We start from the raw sequence: 27,625 nt of genomic DNA, 5'->3' as shown, positions 1-27,625 counted from the left end.
TCTTCAACAAAATAATCGAGCAAATAATAATGCCGCTAGATGTCAGTAGCACTGGATTCAATTTGTTAAATAAATAATTTAAAATTTTTTAATAAATAAACATGACTAAGCATATTTTTTTTAATGAATCATATTTAAATAAGAATGATTTCTGTAACGATTTTCCTAGTGAATTTGTCAAATATAGAGATATAATGAAAATATATTATTTATTGATTCGGCATTAACTTTGTGGAATGACATGTTGATATTTTTTTTAAATTAAACACTTGTATAATACCACTTAATGAATTTTATTTAATTACACACGACTAGTTTCGAAAACAAACAGACGTTTTCATTATATTTTCAATTTTTTTCACCTGTAGATGAAAACACTTGTTAGTTTTCAAAACTAGTTATGTGTAATAAAAAAAAACTCATTAAGTATTATGTATGGTGTATAGTATTATACAAATGTTTAGTTTCTAAACAAATAAATAAAAATATACTTATTTTAAACATATTAAATTTTACTATTTTTATTATTGGAATTAAATATTATTCTGAAAATTATGTTTTTTTTTTTTATTGAGAAAAGTAAAGTATGTAATACCTAAAGTGACCATACATCCCGTTTTGAACGGGACTGTCCCGTTTTTAGATCGTATTTATGTTATTTATGCCTCTTATTTTTTTTATCGACATTCTTTTTCCTTTATTGATACATAAAAACTGTGAAAAATATGTATTTTCTTGAATGTACATACTATTACGTAAAAATTGGTAGATGTCCCGTTTTGAAGACAAAAATAAATGGTGACATTAGTAATACCCCAATTACCCCACCCCTATTTACGCTGTTTTGCTATAACGCTGTTTTAATAGCACGGTTCAGCGATTCACCAAGGAAGTTGGACATTAAATAATACATACATTATTATTAAATTAAAGCTTATTCATTTGAATAAATCATTCAAGCATTTTAAGCAGATAATGAATAGCTGCAGTTGGATTACAGTCAAGCAGTATGGAATGTCCGCCTCCGTAAGGTAATGGTCAGCACGCTCGCCTACCGTTCTGGAGGTCCTGGGTTCGATTCCCAGGGGGGGTAAAATAAATATAAGTGATTTTTTCACTGTAATATTAATTTAATATCACCCTGGACTGGTACCTAAAGCGGAGGGCTGATCACCTTTCCTTCGTGTGTAAACGATCAAGATAACACTGCGTTTATATGAATCAGTGCCCTATGCACCATTTGGTGCGTATAAGGGTTTCAAAAATAACCAAAAAAAGTATGGAATGAGACTTTGAGTTCAGAATTATAATGTTTGTATTGAAACTGCTGAATCCCTAACTCTGCAAACATGTGACGTTAAAGTCAACCAGTCTGTTGTCAAAGTCAACTAGTCTAAATGAAGTTCGTACACTCTTTGTTCCGTTGTAAATACGAAGAGCATTAATTATGAATGCTGTTAAGCACATGTGTATAAGATAGCTATTACTGATGTTTCAAAATTAAATATTACGAGTTGTTTTTATGGAATTATTAAAATAACCCAACACAAGTGCCAAAAGGATCTAAAAAATAAAACAAAATTGAATGTTAAACTTTTGTATATTTCATCACATTATTCATCAAATTTATGAAGAAAAAAATCAATATTAATATTACGCTGGTCATAAAAATATAATATTACATATTTTGACATTTATATCTGACACCGATTAATAATTTTGTTACATATAAATTGATGACATCCACAAACAATAATGAGCATAGCAGTGAATCACAACATTCTTCAAGATATCGCTAGAAACTAATTATTTACCTAAAATCTTATCCAATAATGTCTTGTACTATCATTTACTCAACTTGGTGATCAGTTCAGTCCCTTATAACTGCGTGACTTGCGAAATAATGTATTCCAAATAGTTACTAAATATTGGGCGAGTCGTAAATTCATAGTCAAGCTTCGGTTTTGGTAATAAAAAACTCCAAGTGTAAATAAATAATTGTACTACTTATACGAAATAAATAAAACTCTTAATATAAACCCTTAACTAAAATTATTTATGTTGATGAATTTCCGAAATATACAAGTCAAATTATTTAATGAAATGGATACAATAAAACTTACGTTACAGCCAAACGCTTTCAGATCTAAAATAGCATGCTAAAGTTACTTACTTTCGTACATTTAACTGTTACAGCTCTTTCAAAGTAATTTGTTGCTCACGGTGAACTAGCATTCAAAGTTTTCTTTTTATAATTTCAAACAGCCCGGTTCGGATTATGAAAAACTAATAAATAATTTCACTCTAATGTGTAATATCTCCTGCAAATTTGTGCAATAAATTACTTTGGTCCGGCCAATTTTAATAATTAAGCTACGCTAGTTTAAAAATCTTGTGACTCCGCTTCTAAAGTGCTCATTAATGTTCTCACACATTCTGCAAACGAGAATAGAAAATATCGAGATAAGGCTACAGCTGGGTCAAATCAAATTAAGTCTTAAAAAATATATATTACGATTGATCCAAGAAAAACAGCATACAAAAATATACGCATCCTGGTTTACATTTGACTCCAAACAATCGATTGATGAAAAATTCTTAACCAAAGATCTGCCGAACACCATTGAATCATGGAAAATATACTACCGCTCTACTTAAAGTAATTAATTTATATCGTTAAACCAAAATGTTCGGCGGTACATAAAACAATTTTTTTAAACAATTTACTTTTAATTTAATGTCCAGATAGTTGTTGCTATCGGCATAAAAAAATATTTACAAATTACTCAATACTGAAATTTCAATCTAAATAAAGAAGGCGCCTTCTACATGGATGTAGGTGACCAGAAGTTCATTTCCCGGAGCTCTGACGGTTTGGGTCGGTAGACTTGGGATTTCGGTGCCGAGGAATCTTGGTTGTTGGAGAACTGTTGGGATAGTTTCGAAGCATCCGCATTGGGTGAGGGTCCCAGGTTTTCTACTGACGCTGCTAATGAATCTGGAACAATCAAATTCATCATTTATGTGACATATAATAATAAAAAAAACAGCAACAAATTTTTAGAGAAAATCATTGCAACATAGATTCACATTACTTGCAAATCGGAAAATAATAAATTTAAATTTAAATAATTATGTAATATGTAATACATACATTTAGTATGTATTACATATTACATAACTCTGATAAGATAATTTGGAGATTACCTTTATTAATATTGGAATATCGACATTCAGGTGCTCCTCGTATAAATTACATGACACAAAAAGTGAATAAATCAAATAAATGGAGCGGTACCAAATGTCCGAGGCAAAAAAAAAATTACGCAACAAAAAATACTCAGTGTGCAGAATGAATTTTGGGAGTCAGTTCAGAATTTGAAAATTTGTTGGCAAAATGACTTAATTTTTATGGTGTTTGAAGTCCAAATCGTTCGTCATCGACAAATAATTTGGCCCAGCTAACAGTGGAGGATAATTGCCAATATCGCAGTGACAAAAGACAATAATATTGGAAACTTACTTTGCGGATCCTCTTCAAGCCCTGTGGTGGAGGTAGAGTAGGCTTCTCTCTGCTGACCGAGAAGTCCAGCCAGGATCCAAGAGCGGCTACCAGATATGTCTGGAGGCAACTCAAAAGGACCGGTGAAGAATCTAGAAATAATACCAAACATAATTAATTAAATATCCTAGCTTTAAAACAAGATGGAAAAAATACAGGCCGTTTATTCAAATTGTATTGTTGAATATAGTAAGTCAATAAATTCTGCAAAATATGAGTACAGGCAGATTAGGATGCTGGTCTATTTTTACTGTTATTCCAGAATTAAACAAAATCGTTAAGATCAATCTTAGTCACACAGTGCGCACATAACTAAAGATGAGATGGTGTTCCCGTGATTTTGCTTGTCGATGTGACAAATTCTTTGTCAAAAAAGGAAATGAGGTGATTATAATTTGCAATTTCTCATTGACAGAAAATGATGACATTTTTATGTTCTCTAGTGTACTCTATATTAAGTATGTGATGACAAATTGGCTGAGAAATTATGTCTTTTTTACCACAAATTAAACATTCATATCAAATCTCGTGTTTAATCAGACACAATGCTTGCGTTGTAAAATATCGGCCTCTTTCTGGCAAATTTTTATTAGTGAAAATAGTTCATTTTTTCCTAAATCTCATTGTAATAAATATACGCACGATATGGCAAAAAAATCATACACCTTAAACTGGGCGCAATACATATTTTAGTATATAAAAAGAATTGTTAACTTTGTGGTATGGTAATATAACACTCTCCTTATCATTCATCGTTCACTTTGTGTAACACAATTTTTTTAAATTACGAAGTTGTGTTTTTTGTGGTATTACACAAAGTGAATGATAAAATGATAAAGAGTGTTTTATATTTTTGTGTCAATTTTTACCATTTTGACCCTTCCAAATTTTTAACATTAGTAAATATTGCAATAGCTATTCACCTGTTGACTACACCGTTATTCTTCCTCTTAGATCCGGGACTGCCAGGGGGGGAGCTGAGCGGTGTTGCGGGCAAACTTTTGCTTCCTCTCCTCATGTTCAAGTACGCGGAGCTAGGGGCCAGCTGGTCCTTGCCATTGGCGGTGGACTCGTCGTGCCCTTTGGTCATCTGATAGACTCCTTCCTCGTGGATCGGCTCCACAGACATTCCTCTGGACTGGTTGCCGGAGCGGCTGGAGATAATCTTGTGGGCGACCTTGACTATGGAAGAGCCGCAGGCAGCACCCTCGCCTTTGAAACCGTCATCAGTTCCGGCAGGTTTCGGTTTGATTGTCGGTGGGCCTAGAAAGTTTTTAAAAAAGGCTATAGTATGACAATTGACTTCGCATTATCATAATAAATCTCTTAATAGACTATTGAAGATTCAACATTACATCTGGAAAACGTTTTAAGATTTCTTATTCAGTATGTCATTTTTTTTCTTTAGGAATAATCGCAAAGCCTCTATTAGTAGAGGCTTGTCTGCAGGTAGGATAATAAGGAAAGGGAAGGTAAATGTCAAAAATACATCGCAAACACCCAGACCAATTGAAAATAAATCTATCTTGAATTTATTTTGCAATTGGCTGGAATCGAACCCGCGACACCAGTTTCGCAATCGGGCGTCTACCAAACTACGCCACGGCGCCTGTCTATGTTCAATCTTTACACTAAAAAAATTACTTACACCCACATATGGAGAATGATGTACTGAAGTAAAATCAAGAACTGTGATTCAAATTACAAACATAAGATTCATTTATCTATATTGGCTCTGATTGTCTGAAGAAATGAAAACACTGCTTTAGGTGTTTATAATTAACTATAAGTATAGGTGATTGTATCAAAGTAATTAAAAAAATCTGGCTGGCATAGATGTCTCAAGTATTCTAACACAGTGACATGTTGCCATGAATTGACGCCTAAAGCATAAGACTGAATATGCCTTGCCTCCATCAATAATATTTCCAACAACAAGAAAAATGATTTTAATAATTAACAAATCAAAAAAGTTACATTTGCTGAGGGTGCCAAAAGGTACTCCGCCGATGAACTGCTGGCAGGGCTGGGTGTGTCTGGACCAGTCCTTGGCGCCGGCGGGGCCCTGTGCGGGGGGCGCCTGGACCACCTGGGGGCTGACGGTGCTGGCCTTGCTGCCCCCGCTCAGGAGGGCGCCCGCTCCCGGGTAGCGGATCAGGAAGAACGAGTCGTCATGAGCCGGGGGGGACGCAAACTGGGACTCGAAATCACTGCGGAAAAGAGAAACAATTATAGTAATGAGAAAGGTACAAACTTATATCGGCATCCATTCATTTTCCTTCAGATTTTTTTATAAAATAATGATTATTAGCGCATTGTTGGCGGATGTTTTTTCATCAAACCCCAACCTTAATGAGTGCACTAATAAGGGTCATACACTAATCACAAGTAACGGCAAACTCAAATCCGATCTGTACAATATTTATTGGCGTCTCGCGCTGTAGTAAAAATAAGCAAACAACTCTTATAAGCGTCTTATGCTCTCTCTTAACAGTATGTTAAAGACGCTTTAAAGCGATTCCCACAAACAATGTTTTAGTTAGTATTTGTATTATGGTTCCTTGGAACTCCGACCTTAATTAGTATACTAATCATAAGTTACCTAGTCACAAGTAGCTGCAAACCCAAATCCGACCTTTACAATGTTTTTGGCATATCGCACTGTACCAAAAGTAAGCAAACAGCGCTTATAAGCGTCTCTCACTCTATCAACAGAATGTAAAAAACGCTTTCAAGTGTTTCCCACAAACAATGTGTTAATAAATATTCGGATTAAGGTTCTGTGTTTAGTGTTAAGTTTCTAGCTAACCCACTCCAGTACAATTCGGTTCATATTTTCAATAATTGGTTAGACCAAAAAAATATATGAAATGGATAAATTTGTGTTTATAATAAGAATGCAATTTTTATTTTAACATTTCTAATATACCCTCCATTACTTTCTCTCATTCGTTATATTATCTTACATCTTGTCATATATTTTAAATCTTTTAAACCTGTACATTAATAAAATTTTCTTAATTTGATATATGAAGATATTGCGATACCAAAAAATGATTCACACGCTATTTTTACTTCTAACATCATATATAGACATCGAATCTAAGTTTATCATTTTCAGGCAACAAACAAATGTAATTTAAAAGAATAAATAGCAACACTTTTTTTTTAATTACCAATAATAAGATGAGACCTTTTTTTATTTCTATACACTACTTTAATAAATTATTGTATTTTTTTTTACTTCATTTTGGTAAGAAGCGTCCGGACAGAGAAGCATTAGCAGTTACTGTGTGGAAATATCTATCCATGTTTAATTAAAATTGTTCTTGTTAACACTATTCTTTAAAATCCACTGTGACTCGTATTTCGATGCATCCAGCAACATTATCCGATATTTGATAATAATGTAAATTGCTCCAAACAATTTAAACTATCAAAAAACTTGATTTTTCAGGATATCGTTTTTAAAGTTTCAAAATATAATACATAGTATTAAAAATAAATATCAAGCCACTTATTGAACATTTTACTGTGCAACAGATCTTTTTAGGTAAAACTTGAAGGTTTTTTCTCCATTCGAAAAATATTTAATACATATAAAAAAATTACTAAACAATACATTTTCTTCAAAATGCAAAAACAACATTTTCTGCCCTGTAGCGGGTAAATATTAAGTTAAAAATATGCCGCTTTAGCTGGGATATAGTACATTTTCTGTGCATTCTGAAAACATGCACAACTGAAAATTGACAATTTTGATTTATGACGTTCTTGAAAGGAGTGAGCGATGTGTCACAATAGATTTAAAGAAATAGTGGTGTTTCAGTCAAATTAAAATTTAAAAAATGCAAGAATATTGTTTGATTTATTTGTTATCAGTAGTTATAAGTGAAATACATGAAATACGTTAGAAGAAAGTCGACAAAATATATTTAATAATAATTTAAAATATTCACTATTTTAAATTATTTTAAATTATTCGAGATTACGTTGAGGAAAATATTTTTTATTGAAAAAGCAAAAGTTAATGGTGAATTACTGGACAAAGGCAAATTGATCCTGTTTATTTAATGCATTCATTTTATTGATACGTTGCACTGTATAAAATTATTTATGAAAATATTTTGTAAGTGAAATTAACATAATAGGTCACTTGAATTAACAAAAGAAGGGCAAGAACCAAAGTTATATCCAACTGAAATGAACTACACATTTATTATTCAATTAAAGCAAATGAATCAATAAAATTAAGAAAGATGTGTTGAGACGGTTTGGATATGTGGAACGAGTGATGCGAATGTAATCGGAAATAGGAGCAGAGGAAGACCGAGGAAAACTTGATGATCAGATCAAGTAGGTCAGACACTTGAAGGCGGTCAGGTGAGAAGTTGGAATAATTGGCGGGTATGTATGACGAGATGCATGAATGTGGAAGAGGTGCAGAATGTTTGCAATGACAGAGTGGTCTGGCATTATATTCTCTCTGCCTATTCATGCGGTGAAGAGGTGTGATGATTAGTTATTTAGTTAGCAAATGAAAAATTTTATTTTTTTAGTACATTGATTAAAAATTTGATTCTGTTGATATTGGAATTTTGTCCGTCTCTATGTTGTAATGGTTAGCTACCATGCTAGAGGTCCCGGGTTCGATTTCCAGGGGTGGGTGAAAATAAATATCAGTGATTTTACACTCTAATATTTATTTTATATTATCCTGATCTGGTCCCTGAAGCGCAGGAGTTATCACCACCTTGTTTTCATATAACAATCAAGAAACACTGCATCAATATGATGCAGTGCCCTATGCACCATTGGGTGCAAATAAGGGTAAGAAGATATTGGATTTGTTGAATGAGAACTTGGTTGAATATTTTTCGTTATATTAATTCATCAAAACAGTATTTCTCAAAGTGGGCGATAACGCCCCCTTGTGGGTGTTCTAGACGACTTTTACAGGGCAGGGCATAAGAAGCCAAAAGAGACAGAAGTGCTAAGAAGTAAGATATATTTTCAATCCTTCCATCTTTCTATGATGGAACATTCCGGCAATTTTAATTTCCCCTTTTGACAAGAAATTTTGATAGGGGGGCGCCAGACTAAAAAAGTTAGGGAACCAGTATTTTACAATGATGAGAATGGATGAGAATACTGATAGATAGAAGAAGCGAAGTTGATGAATTTGTGAACTAAATGTAATAAAATGGGCATCTAGAAGTATGAAGAAAACGGCAACATATAACGTATGCAACTCACCGATGATCGGCAGAAAAATATCCTCTTTGTGAGCAAAACACACAAAAATATAATACGGGCATAACATAGTAAATTTAAATCAAGATAAAATGTGATTACAAAAAATACAACATACATTGAATATCAAAAACATTGAAGAAAAATAATAGCTTTTTCAAAAGTAGTATGTTGGTGAAATTTAATTACATAAGAGTAATCAAGTATTGAGAAAAATGTATGAATATACTATGTTGAAATGCCCAATAGAGACATTTGGTGGGCTTTTGTATGTGAGGAATTAAATAATCAATTGAAATAAATTATCGAATGATACAAAACCACCTTTTGAGCTGCAAGATGTCTTTTATATAACAAATCCATGGGTGTGAGTAAAATGCCATTAAAATTTCTCAGAATTGAAAAATCAGTAAAATTTATTCCTAAAACACACCTGGTAAAAAAATAAAATTCACTGGAGTGACAGTAAATGTCTTTTGTTTTGCGCTATGGTTAGGTTTTCAAATTCAGAATTATATTTCAACACTTGCAACCAGTAAATTTCATTAGTAAAAGTGAATACTGCGGTAAGAAAGGCACCATATGAAACCACTATTGTACTAAGGGAAAGTGTACGTACCATATAAATCTACCCATTTTCATGAATAAAAAACACAATATATCACAGAATAAATCACAGTTTTGTCTTAACGCTTCTAAATTCTTATATTATTATCGAAAATAAATGCCTATTATCACGAATTCGTCAAGGAATATCGTTTAAACACCAACTGAAAAATCGCGAGTTACTAAAAGAATGGAGATGAGACCGCTCGCTTATATTGACAGTTCAAGTACGCGAGCGCCTCTAGCGGTCGAAGCGCGAACTAAAGAAAACGAAAGAGGCAGCCTATACCTATAATAAGTAGTAAGAGAGAGACGGCGATAAAGCGTATTTTAATTCTGGGAACTACTTCAGTGGCTCGAAATTTAAATTAGAATACGGATAGGTAGGTTGATTAAACAAATGTGATGAAAAGTTCTGCGCGATTTACATAAACAGTGACGTATCCCTGGCCTTCGGTTTAGCACTATAGCCGTGCAAAAACAGGTCAAATTAATAAAGATAACAAATGAAAAAACAAAGTTCCCAAAAACAATATCGACAGTTTTCTAGGCGTGCTTACATCACGAACCATGACGACATAAAACTTGGTACTTGAAAGCGCTGATTGTATGAGACAATATTATTGCTATCAAAATGTCAATATTTTGTATTTGTTTATTAGTAGACACAAGAGATATGTATCACGTGGTAAGCAAAGAGGATTGTTTAAAATTAATTTATGATATCATCGCGATTTTTTAAAATTTGTATCTTGGGAAAATGAAGAATATAAACAATATTGGCTTGTTTTGTATCTAAGAATCCAAAAATAAAACACGTGCGAAAAGTTGAAAGATGGCCAAAAATGCTATTCAGTCTATAGTTTCGCTATCAAAACATAATTCGTTAAAAAAATATATAAAATAAATTACGGAAGGTCTGTTTGTATTCTTATAAATTCGTACATATTATCATCGTTGCTAAACAAATTCTTCCGGGGAAATTATTCGATCCAAATATTTTGAATAACGCAAAATAATGCTGGGATATTTTTGTTTTGTCCGCTGGGTCGCAAGTCACGAGTTTTTACCGCCGTGACGTCACGGCAGGACGGCCAACGAGAGCCCGGCATTGCCAAGTCGGCCAATCAGAGGAGAGAAACGCGGCGGGCCCCCGGCCGCCGCAAAGCCTGTTCAGTGGCCGCCAACATTTTCGGTGATGATCACATTTACTACTATCAATCACGGCATACTTGACAATTTGGCATCAGAAAATTAACCTGGGAAGAAACATGCTACTACTATTACTAACATTACGCCGTTACCCCGCAGAAGTAAGCAGAGAGGATGTAACGCCATACTCGTCTGCCCTGACATACACTCCTCGCTTCCTTCACATCCTTACATCTAGTCATACATGCCCTCCGATCACGCAGACTTTTGACACCGCCAGATTTTAGGTTCCGATTGATCTGATCGTGTCAAGTCTTTTTCGGCCGTCCTCGTTCTGTTCTCCCGGTCACATTTGCCACATATATTTTACTAGTCATTCTCTCGTTATCAATTCGCTCCACATGTCCGTTCCCCATTAAAAAAACTCTTCTCAATCTTTTCAATAATCCCTTGTCCAGCCTTACATTCCTTTCTTACATCTTCGTTTAAAATTCCGTCATACAATGATTTATATAAGAAGAAATATAAACCGAAAAAATATGGTCTTTATTTGTCCAGGTAGCAAGACCTGTGCGGAATACCTTTGATTGTTTGTTTAGATGCGCCAAAAACGGTTTCACCATCAGTATTTGCATTTTTTCCAAGAAAATTGTAACTTAAAAGTCTTTTGTATGTTGTCGAGGCTGACCGCTTATTACACTATCTTCTTTTCCCCAATTCATTCACAGTGAAGCGCCCTTGAGGTAGTATTTTACGAAAATGGCGCTATATAAATGATTCAAATTTATTACTATTATTATATTCCGTTATTGTCCTTAACTGTGAGCGAACACTATAACGGTTGTAAACCTTACATATTTCTCCAATTAAAGAAGTGATTTACCTTGATTTATTGAATAAGACATAATGAGAAAAATCAAGTTATAAGACGGGTGACGAGAAATAATTTTATAATAAAAACTTTGATTCCTGATCGACGAATTGATGTTGAAGATAGTGCATTTTCACTTTAATACACATATTGTTGAAAAGATCAAAGCATTTTTTTTTAAATCTCACAGTGATTTAACAAAAAGCGAGATAAGTGTTTATGTTACCTAATGTTCTGAAAGATGCATATAGACCTGAGCACATCGAAGCACAGAAAATCTAGAAAACTGCTCAGAAATTCAATGAAGTCAGAGCGACGATGTGTCTTGCTGACGTCTTCAATTATAAAAATAAAATAGAAAAATCGCGGAGGAAGACAACGTCATTTTAGAAATATTTTAAACACAGGCTGATGACAGTTTCACGGAAATATTCGAGGTGATTGGTTTCCCACTGCTGGAACCAGTGTTTATCGCGACAACTGAACAAACATGAAGAATGGCTTGAATTTATAAATAGCAAAACAAAAGTGACATCAGTACCACCTTTTACAAAACGACTCTAGAACCTTTCAACGGCTTGTACGGTGTGCAAAAAGGAAGTGACTTCTTATCTAGGATTAAGTACTTGTTTTTTTAATCGCAACGATGCGAAAATGGCCCAAGCATTGTTTTCGCATAATGCCATATTGATAGCTTTAGATATAATCAAAATATTTTAAGCGAAACATTGTACTTTTTCAGATAATGAAAGTTCACTTGAAAGAGATTATCGATCGCAGTATAAAAATAAAATACACGAATTTCACAATCATAGCTTGTTGATTTTCTTATTGATACATGTATGTATCAATGAATCTTCAATTTTTATTTCAATCTCCTCAAGACGATATTTTACAAAAAATAAGACTAATTAAAAAAAAAACTACTAATCATCACGCCGCTTTCCAGCAGGGGTAGGCAGAGAAAATAGAACACCACACCACTGTCTTTGCAAACAATCATCACCTCTTCCATATTTCTGCATCTTTTCAAACATACCTGCCGATTATTTTGACTCCTAACCTGACCACTCTCAAGTATGTGAAAAACTTGATGATGCCAAGTTTTTCTCGTTCACTCTCTATTTCCAACTATCGTAAAAAAATACACAAAATAAATAACCGATATCATGAAATTACTAGTCCATTCATGAATCCTTTAAACCTTATCAATTAGCAACGTTGCCAGAGTATAGAGGCTCGGTTTTTGTTTGCTAAATACATTTATTTTCTTGCAGCAAATAAGTACGGATAGTTTGAATACATTTTCATCAAGGTCTTTTTAGTAACAGGAAAAAAAACTACAAACTAATCTACAAAATAAAGTGTCCCACGAATTCAACTTTTGGCATGGGCGTGTTAGAATCTAGAATCAATCAAAATATGAACACGATTAAAAAAGGATAGCAATATATTGTTATTGTAAAATTGATACCGAATTGTTGGGAAACTGGTTTACTAAAACGGCAAAAATTCTAAGAATCTTAAGAAAATTAAGGTTATTTGGGTTTATGTTTTGTTTGGCAGTTCGCGGAAAGGTGACGTCAGACCACATGACTGTGATGTTACAAAACTCCCACAATGCATACCTACTTACATTCGTATACGCTTATAAGTAGGTATAAATGAGCGTACCTACTCATATTCATAATTACATAAATATGAGTACGCTCACAAGTTGTATTCAAAAAACATCTTGTAAGCAGTAATGCGATATGTATTTAAAAAAAACTTTTTATAACATACGAAATAAATATTAATGAAATGAGATTCCTGAGATTCCGATAGAAGCAAAGCCATAGTTATTTATTCAAAAATATTATACATATTACTAAGCTTAATCCTTTTTTTATATATTGGCTCGCTGAATACTTCTTGTATGTCCGAGGATGATATTTATCCGCCTCCGTGGTGTAATCGTTAGCGTGTTTAGTTACTGTTCAAGAGATTCCGGGTTCGATTCCCAGTGAGGGTGAAAATGAATAGTGGTGATTTTACAATTTAATTGATTTCAGTTTTGGACTGTAATTTCTTGGTAGAACTGCATATTTTAGAATAAAATAACAACTAACTTATGTAGTTTTTATCACATAAATTTTATTTGACCAGTAACCGGGTTTCGTCGTAACCGACATCATAAGACTGGATAATACCAGTCAAATAAAATAAATGTAGAAAAACTAGATACATAGTTGTTATTTTATTCTACTCTAATATTTATTTAATATTACCTTGGACTGGTCTCTGAAGCTCAGGAGTAATCACCTTGCATTCATGTAAGTAACGATTAAGATAACACTGCGTCAATACGATGCAGTGCCTTGTGCACCATTGGTTGCGAAAAAGGGTTAGAATAAGAATACTACTTACAAAAAAATGCAGATACCGATTTAAACAACTTTTACACGTTTATTATTTTGTCGGTTAATGACACTGCACTAAAATTTCAATAATATTATTTTTCGCGTTCTTTGTTATTTACACAAAAAAAGATAAAATTAATTTAGCACTTTATCTTGCTAGGTTCGTTGATCTTAAATGCACTTCAATTCAGTAAATATTTATATAATTATTAGCATATCGCTCACTCCTTTCAAGAACGACATAAATAAAAAAACTTGATTTTTCAGGAGAACGTTTTTAATGTTTCAACATATTATACAATGTATTAAAAATATATATCAAGCCATTTATTGAACTTTTCACTGTGCAACATATCTTTTTAGGTAAAACCTGAAGGTTTTTTCTCCGTTTGAAAAATAAATAGTATATTTAAAAAAATAATCAAACAATACATTTTCTTCAAAACGCAAAAACAACACTTTCTGCCCTGTAGCGGGTAAATATTAAGTTAAAAATATGCCGCTTTTGCTGGGATATAGTGCATTTTCTGGGCATTCTGAAAACATGCACAACTCAAAATTGACGATTTTTGATTTATGACGTTCTTGATAGGAGTAAGCGATATATGGTATGCGCTCAGAGGGCTTTTACAATAAAAAAGGATTATTTAATAAGTTTTAAAAAAAAAACAAAGTCCATTTTTATGTGGATGGGTGTTTCGCTATCCTCCATTCAAAATCTGCAGACTGAGGAAGAATACAGTTCACATACCCACAGGTTTAAAAAACTATAGCTTGTTAAAATAAAGTATCCAATTAACTTTGAGCTTAACCGAAATTTTATATTGAATGAATAAAGTTAACGATTCACAGAAATCACACTATGCTATGCACAATAAATTGCTACGTTTAATATCATCTTTCTTTATCGCGTTTTTGCTTGTTTTTTTGGCCAAATTTGTTCTATGACGCGTGCGACTATGACGACAGTTGAAATAACCTACGCTTCTTAAGGTCAAAACCAAATGTGTAACTGTGACGATACTAAATTATTGGATTGATGTATTATCGCGTAGATACATCTTTTGTTTCCATGTTTTGACGTTCCGTTGCTAGGATTTTACGCACATTATGTATAGCTAATGACTATGAAGGCAGTCTATTAAAAATACATAAGTATGTATTTAAGAAAACATGTCTCACGCAACTTAGTCTTTATACCATATACTCTATTTACTTGCGCTAATTGATATTTTTAATTAGACATTACGACGGAAAATTCATAATTGCCTTTTATTTAAAGTAGGGCGCATATGGCATTTTAATCATTTATTTTAGTGCCCAGACCAGCCACATACTCAGCTTTGGGAATACCATAGATGCCTGCGAGGAATTTTAGATGTGCGATGGTTTGACTTCATGATGAATGAAGAAATACAGTAGACAGCAACCCGTGGTCACAACTCTCGTCACGGAAAGGCGATTTAATTGGCTAGGTCGTGTACTCATACTTCTTCGCATACCTCCCGGGAGTTTGAATCAGGATAGCCTCTTTTGTAAGGTATCAGATTCCTGTCGCCAAGGACGTCTACTGCTGACGAATTGTCGGCAGTTCTCATCAGAACTTCGGAACGCGGGACTGACTTGGGAGGATGCAAGGGAGCTGGCAGCCGACAGAAGATCCTGGAGGCACTCTTTGGACTCCATATACTTAGCATATGAAAAGGATATGAATGAATTTGACAGGCACTGTGGCGTAGTTGGGTAGACGCTCGGCTGCGAAACTGGCGTCGCGGGTTCGATTCCCACCTATAAATTATCAATTGGTATGGGTGTTTGTGATGTATTTTTTACATTTACCTTCCCTGTCCTTACTATCCTACCTGCAAACAAACCTTTAAACGTAGAGGCTTTGCGGGTTATTACTTTAAATAATAATATATTTAAAGTAAGTAAATATATTGTTATGTAGGTTATTTGCGTGGGTTTTTGTTTTGCTCCGAATGTATTCTAGAACCCAAGATCTAGATCATTGCTTATCACGAGATATTTAAAAATATAAAAATGCACTACATCGATTCGCGGTATATAAAATACTATCAAAACATTACACGACTTATCCTCGCGAGCATCGCAGTACGCATAAATACCGCGCTAATTATACGCACAAGTATGTTGTCAGAGTGGTGTTACGTCATTGGAGAGAACGCGAGCTAATAAAATAAATGTTCAAGAAATTTAAGAAAGTATATTTGTCAATAAAAAAACGAATTCTACGGAAAAAATAGTTAAAATAATTACTTATTACGTAAGCTATTACTGGAAAAGACATAAAACAATAATGTCTGCGAATGCGTCAGCTAAAAAGCAGTCAATGTTTAGTAAGCCTCGTAAATGCCCAGACTTCCAGATTCTTCTTCATCTTTGATGAGATGTCAAAAAAATATATATGAAAAATTTATTTATTTATTTGAACTTTTTTGTACAATATGTGTGTACATTGGCGGGCTTATTGCTATAAAGCAATATCTTCTAACCAACCAAAAAAAACAGACTAGTGTGAACGATCTAGGTTTGTACCTTTTGATGTCTGTTAGAAATTAGTGGGGAGATAATGCTTGAACAGGTTAAGACAAGGATAAGAAAAAAGAAAAACAAAGAAACATAAGAGAACATAATTACAAATTAAGAAATTTTAAGGAAGAGAGGAGGGGTCAGGGGAGGAGGAGATGGACAGTTAGGGTTCTAAGGTAAGATAATGATGTTTCAGGCGTTTTTTGAAGGTTAAAATAGAAGGTGCAAAAAATAACTCCTATAATTGGAGATAATCTAGATTTGTGAACATACTATTTGGACACACTCAAAATGTTGTGAATAAATTAACTGGTCAAATTATAAATTATATTTTCTGGCGTTTCTCATGTATGTGATTATAATCCAGGATTCGGATCTCATATACTAATAAAAAAGTTTCTGCTCAATAATAAAGTTTCTTTTCATCTCACCAATAGATGTCTTTAGTGAAGTTCTAGTGATTCAAGAACAACGATTCGAAATTGGTTCATATATATAGAACATCCTAGAATTTGAGTAATGTGGTTGTCAATAATGGGTAGAATTGGTGAATATTACACGTGTGTAAAGTGATCACTTAAACCAGCCTATGACGGTCGTCAGCCCCGTAAATGCCCAGAGTTCCATATTATTCTTCATCTTTGATGAGATGTCCAAAAATAAAATGTTTAGTAACACTGTCCTTATTGAATGCAACCAGCGGACGGACAGGTAACCAAAATGTTCTTACCGACTATTTTTCATGCCTTTGACTCCAGGAAAATGTAGAAACCTGGTTTTGAGGTCAATTAAATCCTATCAGGTCACAGGAGCTACCTGCATCGTTTCAAGCTATCCAAGATCGACAGCTATACGTGTGATAATGAGACACTTCAAGATGTCCCTCACCTGTGGATGCTTTGCCCCATTTCAGCTTTCAAAGACAATGGCTGAAGGCGAATTGCAGAAGCCTGGATGAGGACATCGGATCCGTGTTAAATTATAAGAAACTCTCACAAGAGGTGGTATCTTACAATATAACCAAGTTAAGACATAAAATGCCGAACCTTCTTCTAGTCGTACAGGAGAAAGTGACCAACTACAAAACGTAAAATGTTCAAGAGGGCCATTTAAGTCACCTTTGCTTGGCAAGAAAATAAGCATCAATGCAGTTAGTCATTTTTAACAAGTCAATATATTATCAAGTTTAAAATCCTTTGGGATTTTTTCAGGGCTTATATTAAGCTAGTAAGATATCAAATAGTCAATCATCACGTGTACATACAAATGTATTAGGCACCCCCCACTTTTCCACTTTTTCACTGATTAAAATAACTGGAGAGCAAAGTTTCAAATATAAAACTGACCCTTGAAATTAGTAAAAGGAGTGTTTTTGAATAAACCACTCCCCTAACTGTCGTACGTCGGGATAGCAGGTAATAAGTAGTAGGTAAAATCCATCAAAACACGATACAATCCGAAAAGATTGCAAGAATTCATATTTAAAGACATAAACCAATTCTGTAGGGGGTGCCTAATACATTTGGCCACCACTGTATACACGCTGTATGCACCCTTTAACTCCTTTTGAACGTATTCGCAGTGTATCAACATCACGCGCTTTAGGAGGTCGTCGCACTTTTCTGGAGATGGCGCTGTACATTCGCTTGGCAGACTGCCGGTGCAGACTAGTGCCTCGTAAGTGCCAAATTGTGTGCTTACCAAATATTATCCCTTAAATATAAAACAACAGCTATATAAATAGTTTTTTTTTTCACATGAATTTATGAGGAAACAAATTGTATACCGTAGAATGGGGCTACTTGAACTTTGATGTGTTACTTGAGCCCAGTACAAAAAAATAGATCTGTATTTGGTCTACAATAATGAACGTATCGACATAATTCATTGTTTCCCTGACAGGTGACACTTATTGTCACGATAAGTTCGTTATTGTAGACCAAATACAGATTTAAATCTCTTTTTTGTACTGTACTCAAGTAACACATCAAAGTTCAAGTAGCTCCGTTCTACGGTAGTTGTTATTTTATTACATAAAATACAGTTCCACCAAGAAACGTGAGTACAGAACTTAAAATTAGCCCTTACTTTATTTTATTCGTGAATTTTACAGAACAGTTACATAGAGTTATTCACATATACGAGTATTACAAAATAAGTAATTACAAATTAAAAAATTCCATGTTATTTATTTTTAAATCAGTAATGGTATAGTGTCTCGGGATAAACAATCTCAAAAGGATGTTCACGCTACCATAAAATTTGTCAATAACCATTAATATCACGCAAATGGGATCATTAATTTCGTAACAATATTATTGTATTCATTACAATAACACGTGAATACCTGTGTCCGTGTTTTGACTACTGATAACCTGCAATCTGGTCGTAATGAATAATTGATAAAATATTCACATATTTATGCGCCTATATCATAAATAAACATTAAATGAGGAGCTTCTACATAATATATCAATTTCAAATACACTTCACACGTGACCACACATGCCTTTGTTATCCTACGTCATTTAAAAATCAAATATGTAACAAAATCAATTGTATTTACAGTAAGACAATACCAAAATTAAAATGCAAAAATTCAAGGGAATAATAATAGGCAGGTGTGTCAAAAAAGACGATATTTCAAAGTTTAGGAAAAAACAAATGCATTTATGCATAACAGTTCCAAGAAAAATACCTTAGCTACGTTTGACCAATTGTTATCGTGAAGACCACTTGTTTTAAATGACCTTTTTTGTTTCTATATGACCTTAGAATACGAAAAAAACAAATAAATAAAATATATATGAATATCGAACACATTTCTCTGATTTTAACTCATATGTAATGTAGGGATAATTGAAAAGATTAAGAAGAGTTATTTAAGGTGGTAGAACATGTGGATCGAACGGATAGCGAGATCATGAAAAGTATATTTGGCTAATGTGAATGGGAGAACAGAACGAGGACTAGCAATAAAGACTTGGCACGAACAGATAAATCAGAACCTAAAATCTGGCGGTGTCAAAAGTCTGCGTGATCGGAGGGCATGTATGACTAGATGTAAGGATGTGAAGGAAGCGAGGAGTGTATGTCAGAACAAAAGAGTGGGGCGTTCCATCCTCTGCCTACCCCTGCGGAGGAATAGCGTCACAAGACAGGAGCTGTGGCGTAGTGGGTGGGTATACGCTCGATTCCCGCCAATTGTAAAATAATTCAAGAAATATTTATTTTCAATTGGTCTGGGTGTTAGTGATGTATTTTTCACATCGGCCTTCACTATCCTTACTATCCTACTTGCAGACAAACCTCTACAATAAAGGCTTTGCGGGTTAATCCTTTAAAAATATATAAAAAGTAGTGTATATTAATTTGTATGACGATGAGTACTAAGAAAGTCATATTGAACAGAAATGTACATATGTACTTATGTACATAATGCTATGCGGAGACGTAACAGTGTCCATTTTTGTGACTAAATTTTCTTTACGACATTTTGAGTGTGTCCAAATACTTGTTCACCAGACTTCCATATTCTTCTTTATCTTTGATGATACATTCAAAATGTTATAAATAAATAAATTATCTGGTCAAATTAAAAGACATAAAACAATAATGTCTGCGAATGCGTCAGCTAAAAAGCAGTCAATGTTTAGTAAGCCCCGTAAATGCCCAGACTTCCAGATTCTTCTTCATCTTTGATGAGATGTCAAAAAAAATATGAAAAATAACTCCTATAATTGGAGATAATCTAGATTTGTGAACATACAATTTGGACACACTTAACATTTTGTAATAAATTATCTGATCAAATGATAAGCTAAAATAATAAAAATGAAAATGATATTTTCTGGCGTTTCTCATGTGTGTGATTATAATCCAGGTTCGAACCTCACATACTAATAAAAGAGTTTCTGCGTAGTAAAAACTACTTTTCATCTCACCAATAGATATTTCTAGTGAAGTTTTAGTGATTCAAGAATAATGTTTCAAAATTGGTTCATATACATAGAACTTCCAAGAATTTGAGTAGTGTGGTTGTCAATAATGGGAGAATTGGTGAATGTTACACGTGTGTAAAGTGATCACTTAAACCAGCCTATGAAGGTCGTCAGCCCCGTAAATGCCCAGAGTTCCATATTCTTCTTCATCTTTGATGAGATGTCAAAAAAAATTACAAAATTTAATTTGATTAAAAATACAAATTTGATATACAGAAAACGTTACACACGATCGCCACACCTCCGGATATTGCAAATAACGAGTTATCGCATCAGTGACGGATAATGATCAGATCGAGCCTCCAAAACGGCTGCGAAAGAATTAGCAAACGACGCAAAGTGCCGCATTATCGCGGGCGTTGCGGGAACGCGGGACGGAAATAGACGCAATGTCAAAAGTGTCGGTCGAGGCGATGCGAACTTTTTACTTTGTACTAGAGGTGGGAGAACTTTGCCTTATAATCCACAGTATCTACACCAATATACTGTTCAATAATACTTCATCGATTGATTTATTTATAAGCGGTATAAATGCATAATAATTGCATGGAATAAATAAGTCACTAATATTTTTTTCAGTCCACCTCCGTAGTGTAATGGTTAACGTGTTTAGCTACCGTGCTGGAGGTCCCGCGTTCGATTCCAAAGGGAGGAGGGTGTAAATAAATATTAGTGAATATACACTACAATGTTTATTTAATATTACCCTGGTCCCTTAAAGCGCAGGAGTGATCAGCTTGCCATCATGTAAGTAACGATTAAGATAAAACTGTGTCAATCTATGCAGTGCCCTATGCACCATTGAATGCGCATAAGGGTGAGAAGATTTTTTTAAAACCCTCATCAGCACTCCATGGTGCATAGGGCACTGCATCATATAAACGCAGTGTTATCTTGATCATAAACACACGAAGGAAAGGTGATCAGTCCAGGGTTATTTTTAATAAATATCAGTGAACAAATTTATTTGACCCCCCCTGGGAATTGAACCAGGGAACTACAGTACGGTAGCCGAGCGTGCTGACCATTACACTACGGAGGTATCTTCAATTGATACGCATAATATATTTTTGTGGTCTCGTGGTTATTGTCGCGGACTCGGAGGTTTGTGGTTTCGAGCCCACTCTACCACACCATAACTTGATTTCCATTTTTAATAACGGGCCGCTGAGGCTTACAGTAAAATAGCGGGTAGGAAAATGAGAATAGCACCAACGGCTGGGCACTCAGGGTTGGATACCCGTAATCTAACTAGTTTGTGTAACGTGGACATTGCCAATTTGTATTAGTCACTTGGGGTCTCATGAATCATAATTACCGTGGTCGTAAAAGGGGAAAAATACTGGTTTATTGGAAATGTACACTAAATGCGTAATTTAGGGTACTTTTCCATTCCTCGGAAATCCCTATATTGTATTCAGAAAGACAACTTTGTATTGAAATAAACAGGGGTCAGTTGTACCAGTAATAAATTTTGCTACCTAATCCATTAGCGTAGCCTAAGTCCCCATTTTCAGTTATTTACTACGGGGTGGCACAAAATTAATCACGCTATATTTTTTGCAAATGACGTTGTACGTCAATCGTATTTGACATTTGTGAACAAGACAGCTTCAGTATGCAAACAGATTGATAGAACGGGCACAAATGCGTATCAACATTGGTGGCAGCCAAATGACGGATATCATCTTTTCCACTTGACAGGAAAAAATGTCCAAACAAAGATTTCCATTTATAAAATTCTTTTCTTTTTCACTTGGTAAAAAAGTTACTCAAAAACCAAATTCGATGATTAATTTTATGCCACGCTGAATTTGTTTGTATACTGCAGCTGTCTATTTCACAGATGTCAAAAATTATAACAATTTCCGATAGGGTGAATTATTTTGTGCCACCTTGTATAACATATTAGGTAAAAACATAGCTTATTTATGCTAAAATCCCAACCCTATGGAATGAGGGGTCATTTTACTGAACACAATTATTATTTTTTTAAAAAAAAACGACATTTTAAGTGTCTAATTTTAAATATATTTTAAAATATTTTAAAGGGTATGCATTTAGAATGACTAATAGTACTGCAGTTGGGCGGATAGTCCGACTTTTCCTTTCGTTATAACAGCACCTTCACCGCTCCAAGGACACTTTAAAGGTCGTTCGAATACGGTAGAGAAACTTTATAACGAATAATTATCACGCAAGTCCACGATGATTGGAGTTCTTATAAGTTGTTGACCCAATAGAAAAAAGTAAATATTTTATTAGATTATGAGATAATATTTTTATACTTCCTCGTATAAGATTCAAGGTGAAAATAATCTAGATACCTGGGAATGATAAATGAAATTTTGACCAATATTCCTACATATGCTGAACAAAGACAGTAGTATTTTATTCGATTACCATTATCCGTAATATAAATTTTTTTTAAAAGGATAACCCGCAAAGTCTCTATTTTTAGAGGCTTGTCTGCAGGTAGAATAGTAAGGATAGGGAAGGTAAATGTGAAAAATACATCACATCACAGGCAACTGGTACATTTAGGTATAGGAAATATATTGCAATGACCTTTCTCCAAACTTAGTTCACAACACTTAGCACCCAGACCGATTGAAAATGAATCTTCCTTGAATTTATTTTGCAATTGGCGGGAATCGAACGCGCGACGCCAGTTTCGCAGTCGAGCGTCTACCCAACTACGCCACGGCGCCTGTCAGAAGTAATTCATATATTTTGTATTAAGAAAGCGTTGTTTAATTTGTGGTATTGTGATATAACACTCTCCTTATCATTCATCGTTCACTTTGTGTAACTTCACTTAAAATTTGAAGTGGTATTACACAAAGTGAACGATGAATGATAAGGAGAGTGTTAAGTAAAACATAGCTATACATAAGTATGTGTAGATTATTTCAATTTTATATTTCGTATCTATAAAGTATATACTGTTAATACATATGTACGAGTCTTTTAAGGATCCAAGCTAGTAAAAGTACATGTATGCAAAACCGAGTGCCTTAACCATTGCTGTAATATTAATTTTCTTCTCGTATAGTACCCATATTTCCTACTCCATTTATTTTACCATATAGCAGTTATATCCTTCGCCCTTAGCTCTATCATTTACATCATCTCCACACCATCAAACATATCCACTTTACCTCTATAAATCTGGAACGCAAGACTGATCACCCACTCTACCTTTATATTCGATCGCGATCTAATCTAGCTAACAAAGTGTCGATTAGTCAATTATTAAAAATCATCGATAACAATGATTAATCGTGAAAAATGTCAGCGACGTCATGTCGAAACCAATCTTAATACAAATATAATATTGGAGATAGAAAACAATACCAACACGTTATATTAAATGGTCATTAAAAGACTTGGCAATATTTAAGATTTTTTGCTACGGATGCTGGCATAAAAGAAAAGGCATATCATTTTTGAAACGGAAACACGTGGTAGGAATTGGCAAGAGAATAAAGGAAGAAAAAATACTAAAACAGAGAACATTGAAAATATCGAATACACAAAGAAAACTAATTTTCCCTAGTTTTTTTATGCTTTGCACAGATCATATGTACCGTAGAACGGGGCTACTTGAACTTTGACGTGTTACTTGAGACCATTACAAAAAAAAAACTGTATTTGGTCTACAATAATGAACGTATCGTGACCATAAGTGTCACCAGTCAGGGAAACAATGAATCGTGTCGATACGTTCATTATTGTAGACCAAATACACATCTAAATAAAATAAAAATTACTGGGCTCAAGTAACATATCAATGTTCAAGTACGCTAAAGGAACGAAATATATACGTTATCAAAAAGATTTTATGCAGCAGAAATAAAAAAAATAAAGATAAATAGATATTTGTCACATTATATATCATATGTATAACGTTTTATTAACGATTCATCAATTTCTAATGTTATTGGAATGCCGTAGATATGAAATATTCATCTCATGAAGCAACCATAGCAGACGTGGTTAAATTATGCTGTAAGTATCTAGTGAATCACTAGGCAGATATTTCTTCCACAATAAACGCAGTAGGTACTTACACATAAAAACATATTAAAATTAGTAACGTTCTACATACAATTAAAAACCGGTCATAATTATTGTTAAAGTTCAATAACATTGAAAGGATAAATTTAAAAGTAGTGTGTTAATGAAATCTAATTCACGGTAATCTTATGTTGTATTTTTTTTATGTCTAGGATATAATAAAAAAATGCAAATGTTATACACTGATTGCTTTGAAATTTCGACACAACGTTTCATTCGAAAGCCCGCGTGTTTTTAAAAAGTGACGGGTGTTTTTACATGACACAGATAAAATATAGTTTTTTGACAGCGGCGATATGATCTGTTGAACATAATACATGCAACACTAAACAATTATCATGCCGGACAGCATGCTCCTTGACAGTTGCTTTCATTTAGCATTTTCAATATTTTCGATTCGATTGTTATTTCCTACATTATTGATGTTTTCATTACTTCACAAGCATTGTGAAATTATATATAAGTATCAGAAATTTTCGTGTTACATGCATTTTTTTTCATTTAACCTGACCGAGACACGGCAAAGGTTGGGTTCTTCTAGTAATTATATAATGACATATACCATCGGTAAATTAAGTGTTTATGGTAAAATAAATATGTATAGAATACTACGTTGCTATGCTCCCAAGAATCCACAAACTTGGTAAATATTTACGATTCTCTTCAAGTTGTTCGGATTCAATATGTGTATTCAACATATATTGTTATCATTGCGCTTATCGTAGACCCCCTGTAAATATCTACATAATTATATATTGGTTCTTGTGGATCGTAAGTCCGTGAACCAAAGATAACCTATCTAGCGACAATGTATTTTCTTTTAACGATATCGTACAAAAATTGGTAAAAATTTCAAAGAAAACTTGAATACATAATTAATAAGTAGCGTATATATCGAGAAAAGAAACATAAAATCCTAACCATTTTACACATTTTGAATATAGTTATCAATTTCAACAAGAAAATGTTGGAATTGCTGGATATATTGCTATAAATTGTGGATATATACGAATTTGCAGGGACGTGCATTCCACATAAGCAGAAAAGCAGTGCCTATCCTAACTTACTCGCGTGACATATAAAAATGCAACCAGTACCTACCCTACCTTACCTTACTTACCTTACTACCTACCTCTACTGCCCACCCTAGTAAGTAGTACCAGCTTACCTTACTACCTACCTCTACTGCCTACCCTCATTAATCATTTGTCCATGCCACTGCGTATATGTATACATTTTTTGTTTAGATGGGAATTACATTAATTATTTACTTCGCTTATTATGTACAAGGTTTATAGATCAATAAGTGGATTTTTTGTTTATTCTATCCAAGAACATGTTTTATTTTAATCTGTTGGGAACGGGAAGGATGAACAAGTGTGGATAATCAGGAACTTCTCAGCGTTTGCTCATTGCTGGGAGAAAACCACGTAAAACTCCTCAGGAGAAGCCGGACTGTTGACTGTCGTCAACAGGCCTTCCGTTCCGCTAGAAGAGTGTTTGACATTTTGTGTCCTAGCTTGGTTTATGGTACCAATGTCCTTCACTATTTTTATCATATGATGCCACCTCTAGTGTGAGAGCTGTTATGAACTTACATGGATTGTTGCCGGTATATTTCCTACAAACACTCCAAACGTTTTATCAGCAATCAGGATTAGAATAATTTTTCTAACAGTTTTAATTATACAACATATAATAACGCTATCGACGTTTCTAACATGTTACTACAGGACATATTCAATTAAAGAATGACAGTGTACGTATTTATTACATAACTGATAACTGATAAGTGGCAAATATGCAGAAGTGTCATATTTTCTTGAAACATTATACATAAAAGCGTAATATCATTCCGGAAAAAGTATTGCTTGGTTGAGTTGTCATCGTGGCACCATTGAAAAGACAGTCGGTTCCTACTCTACTAACCAGTGTACGATCCCAGACTGTAAAAGGATCCTATATCCTCTTTTACACTATGTTATAGATTACTTTCAATCGGCGATTATATGTACGAGGAGATGCATGAATGTGGAAGAAGCGAAGATTGTTGGCAAAGACCGATTGGCGTGGCGTTCTATTCTCTCTGCCTACCCCTTCGGGGCAGCGGCGTGATAGTTAGTTAATTAGTTTTATGTATTACTTATAGCTTTCATACAATATAAAAATCTTGAATGGCGAAGCATACAAAACGAGAAAAAGTAACGTAAACAATGTATCGAACCCCAATCGGGTAATTGAAAAAGTATCCTATTAAAAAGTAAAATGATACTCGATAGACATATCGGTTATGCAAGTAAAAGGAAATTAAACAAACATGTTTTTATTTAATTTTAATTCAAGTGATATTATTGTATAACGCGGTTAGCCAGAAGAAAAAAATTAAAATAACTTTTATTTTTAACCATTTTTGTTACCGATATAAGTAAGAACCAAAAGTATATTGAAACGTAGTAAACGTAATTGTTTACTTACTAAACTATTAAAAGTAGATAACATTATTCGCAAAAATATCAGATGTTCATATTCTCATGAATAATAAATTAAGCCTCCATACAAAGGTGATAACTATCCGATAAAGAAAAAAGAAAAAAACAATTATTATCGAAAAATATATTGGGTAAAAGAATTAATATCTAAGTGTGAGATTATTATAATTATGATCGTGGAATGTATTTCAGCGATAATACTCGTAATTTACATGGGATTCATTGGATTATATATTATTATTTTTAATAAAATGTTAGTAACAAAATCATACGTTATGAATTGAAATACTTTATCAAGTTATGTAAGAATGCATTTTGATATAAAAACGTGTCAAATTATTTAAGATAATTGTAGAAAAAATAATTATGATTGTTTTAAATTTAATGCAAAGCAACAGTATATTTAACGGTTATAATTTTGCTATTTACAAAACCCAGGAATCGAGTACACAACACTTTGCAGTACCAGGTAAATTAAATTATATTAGACCTTAGGTAGTACTTAGGTTTGAAGTTATTGCATTATTGGATTTGCAAATGATACACTCCAAGAATAGTCAGTGACAATATCCGCAATAACAAGGTAATAAAATAAATCGTGCTTATCATATAAGTAAACCTTTATACGAAAATAGTTTGAAAACGTCTGAATGCAT

At 33.7% G+C, this 27,625-nt stretch overlaps 1 protein-coding gene across 5 annotated transcripts in view; it reads right to left on the bottom strand.

The window, feature by feature from the left end:
• Positions 1 to 1,581: 1,581 nt before the first annotated feature.
• LOC148312830 (uncharacterized) overlaps positions 1,582 to 27,625 on the bottom strand; it is a 50,407-nt gene continuing 24,363 nt past the window's right edge. For 3 of the 5 annotated variants that reach the window (XM_088272143.1, XM_088272160.1, XM_088272176.1), the window contains 4 exons: positions 5,540 to 5,772; positions 4,486 to 4,825; positions 3,524 to 3,654; positions 1,582 to 2,998 (listed from right to left, as the gene is read on the bottom strand). In XM_088272143.1, the coding sequence (XP_088128269.1) occupies positions 2,826 to 2,998; positions 3,524 to 3,654; positions 4,486 to 4,825; positions 5,540 to 5,772 (877 nt within the window). In that variant the 3' untranslated portion in view covers positions 1,582 to 2,825. Of the gene's footprint in view, positions 2,999 to 3,523; positions 3,655 to 4,485; positions 4,826 to 5,539; positions 5,773 to 9,139; positions 9,294 to 9,434; positions 9,606 to 27,625 lie in introns of those variants that run through there. The other 2 variants (XM_088272168.1, XM_088272152.1) reach the window with 2 other exon arrangements.

The sequence above is a fragment of the Brachycentrus maculatus genome, unplaced genomic scaffold (assembly GCF_059751285.1).
Source record: "Brachycentrus maculatus isolate JH-2025_06_01 unplaced genomic scaffold, ASM5975128v1 h1tg000031l, whole genome shotgun sequence".
Lineage (NCBI taxonomy): Eukaryota > Metazoa > Arthropoda > Insecta > Trichoptera > Brachycentridae > Brachycentrus > Brachycentrus maculatus.
Note: the sequence above shows the minus strand (reverse complement) of the source record. Positions and strands in the feature narration are given on the sequence as shown.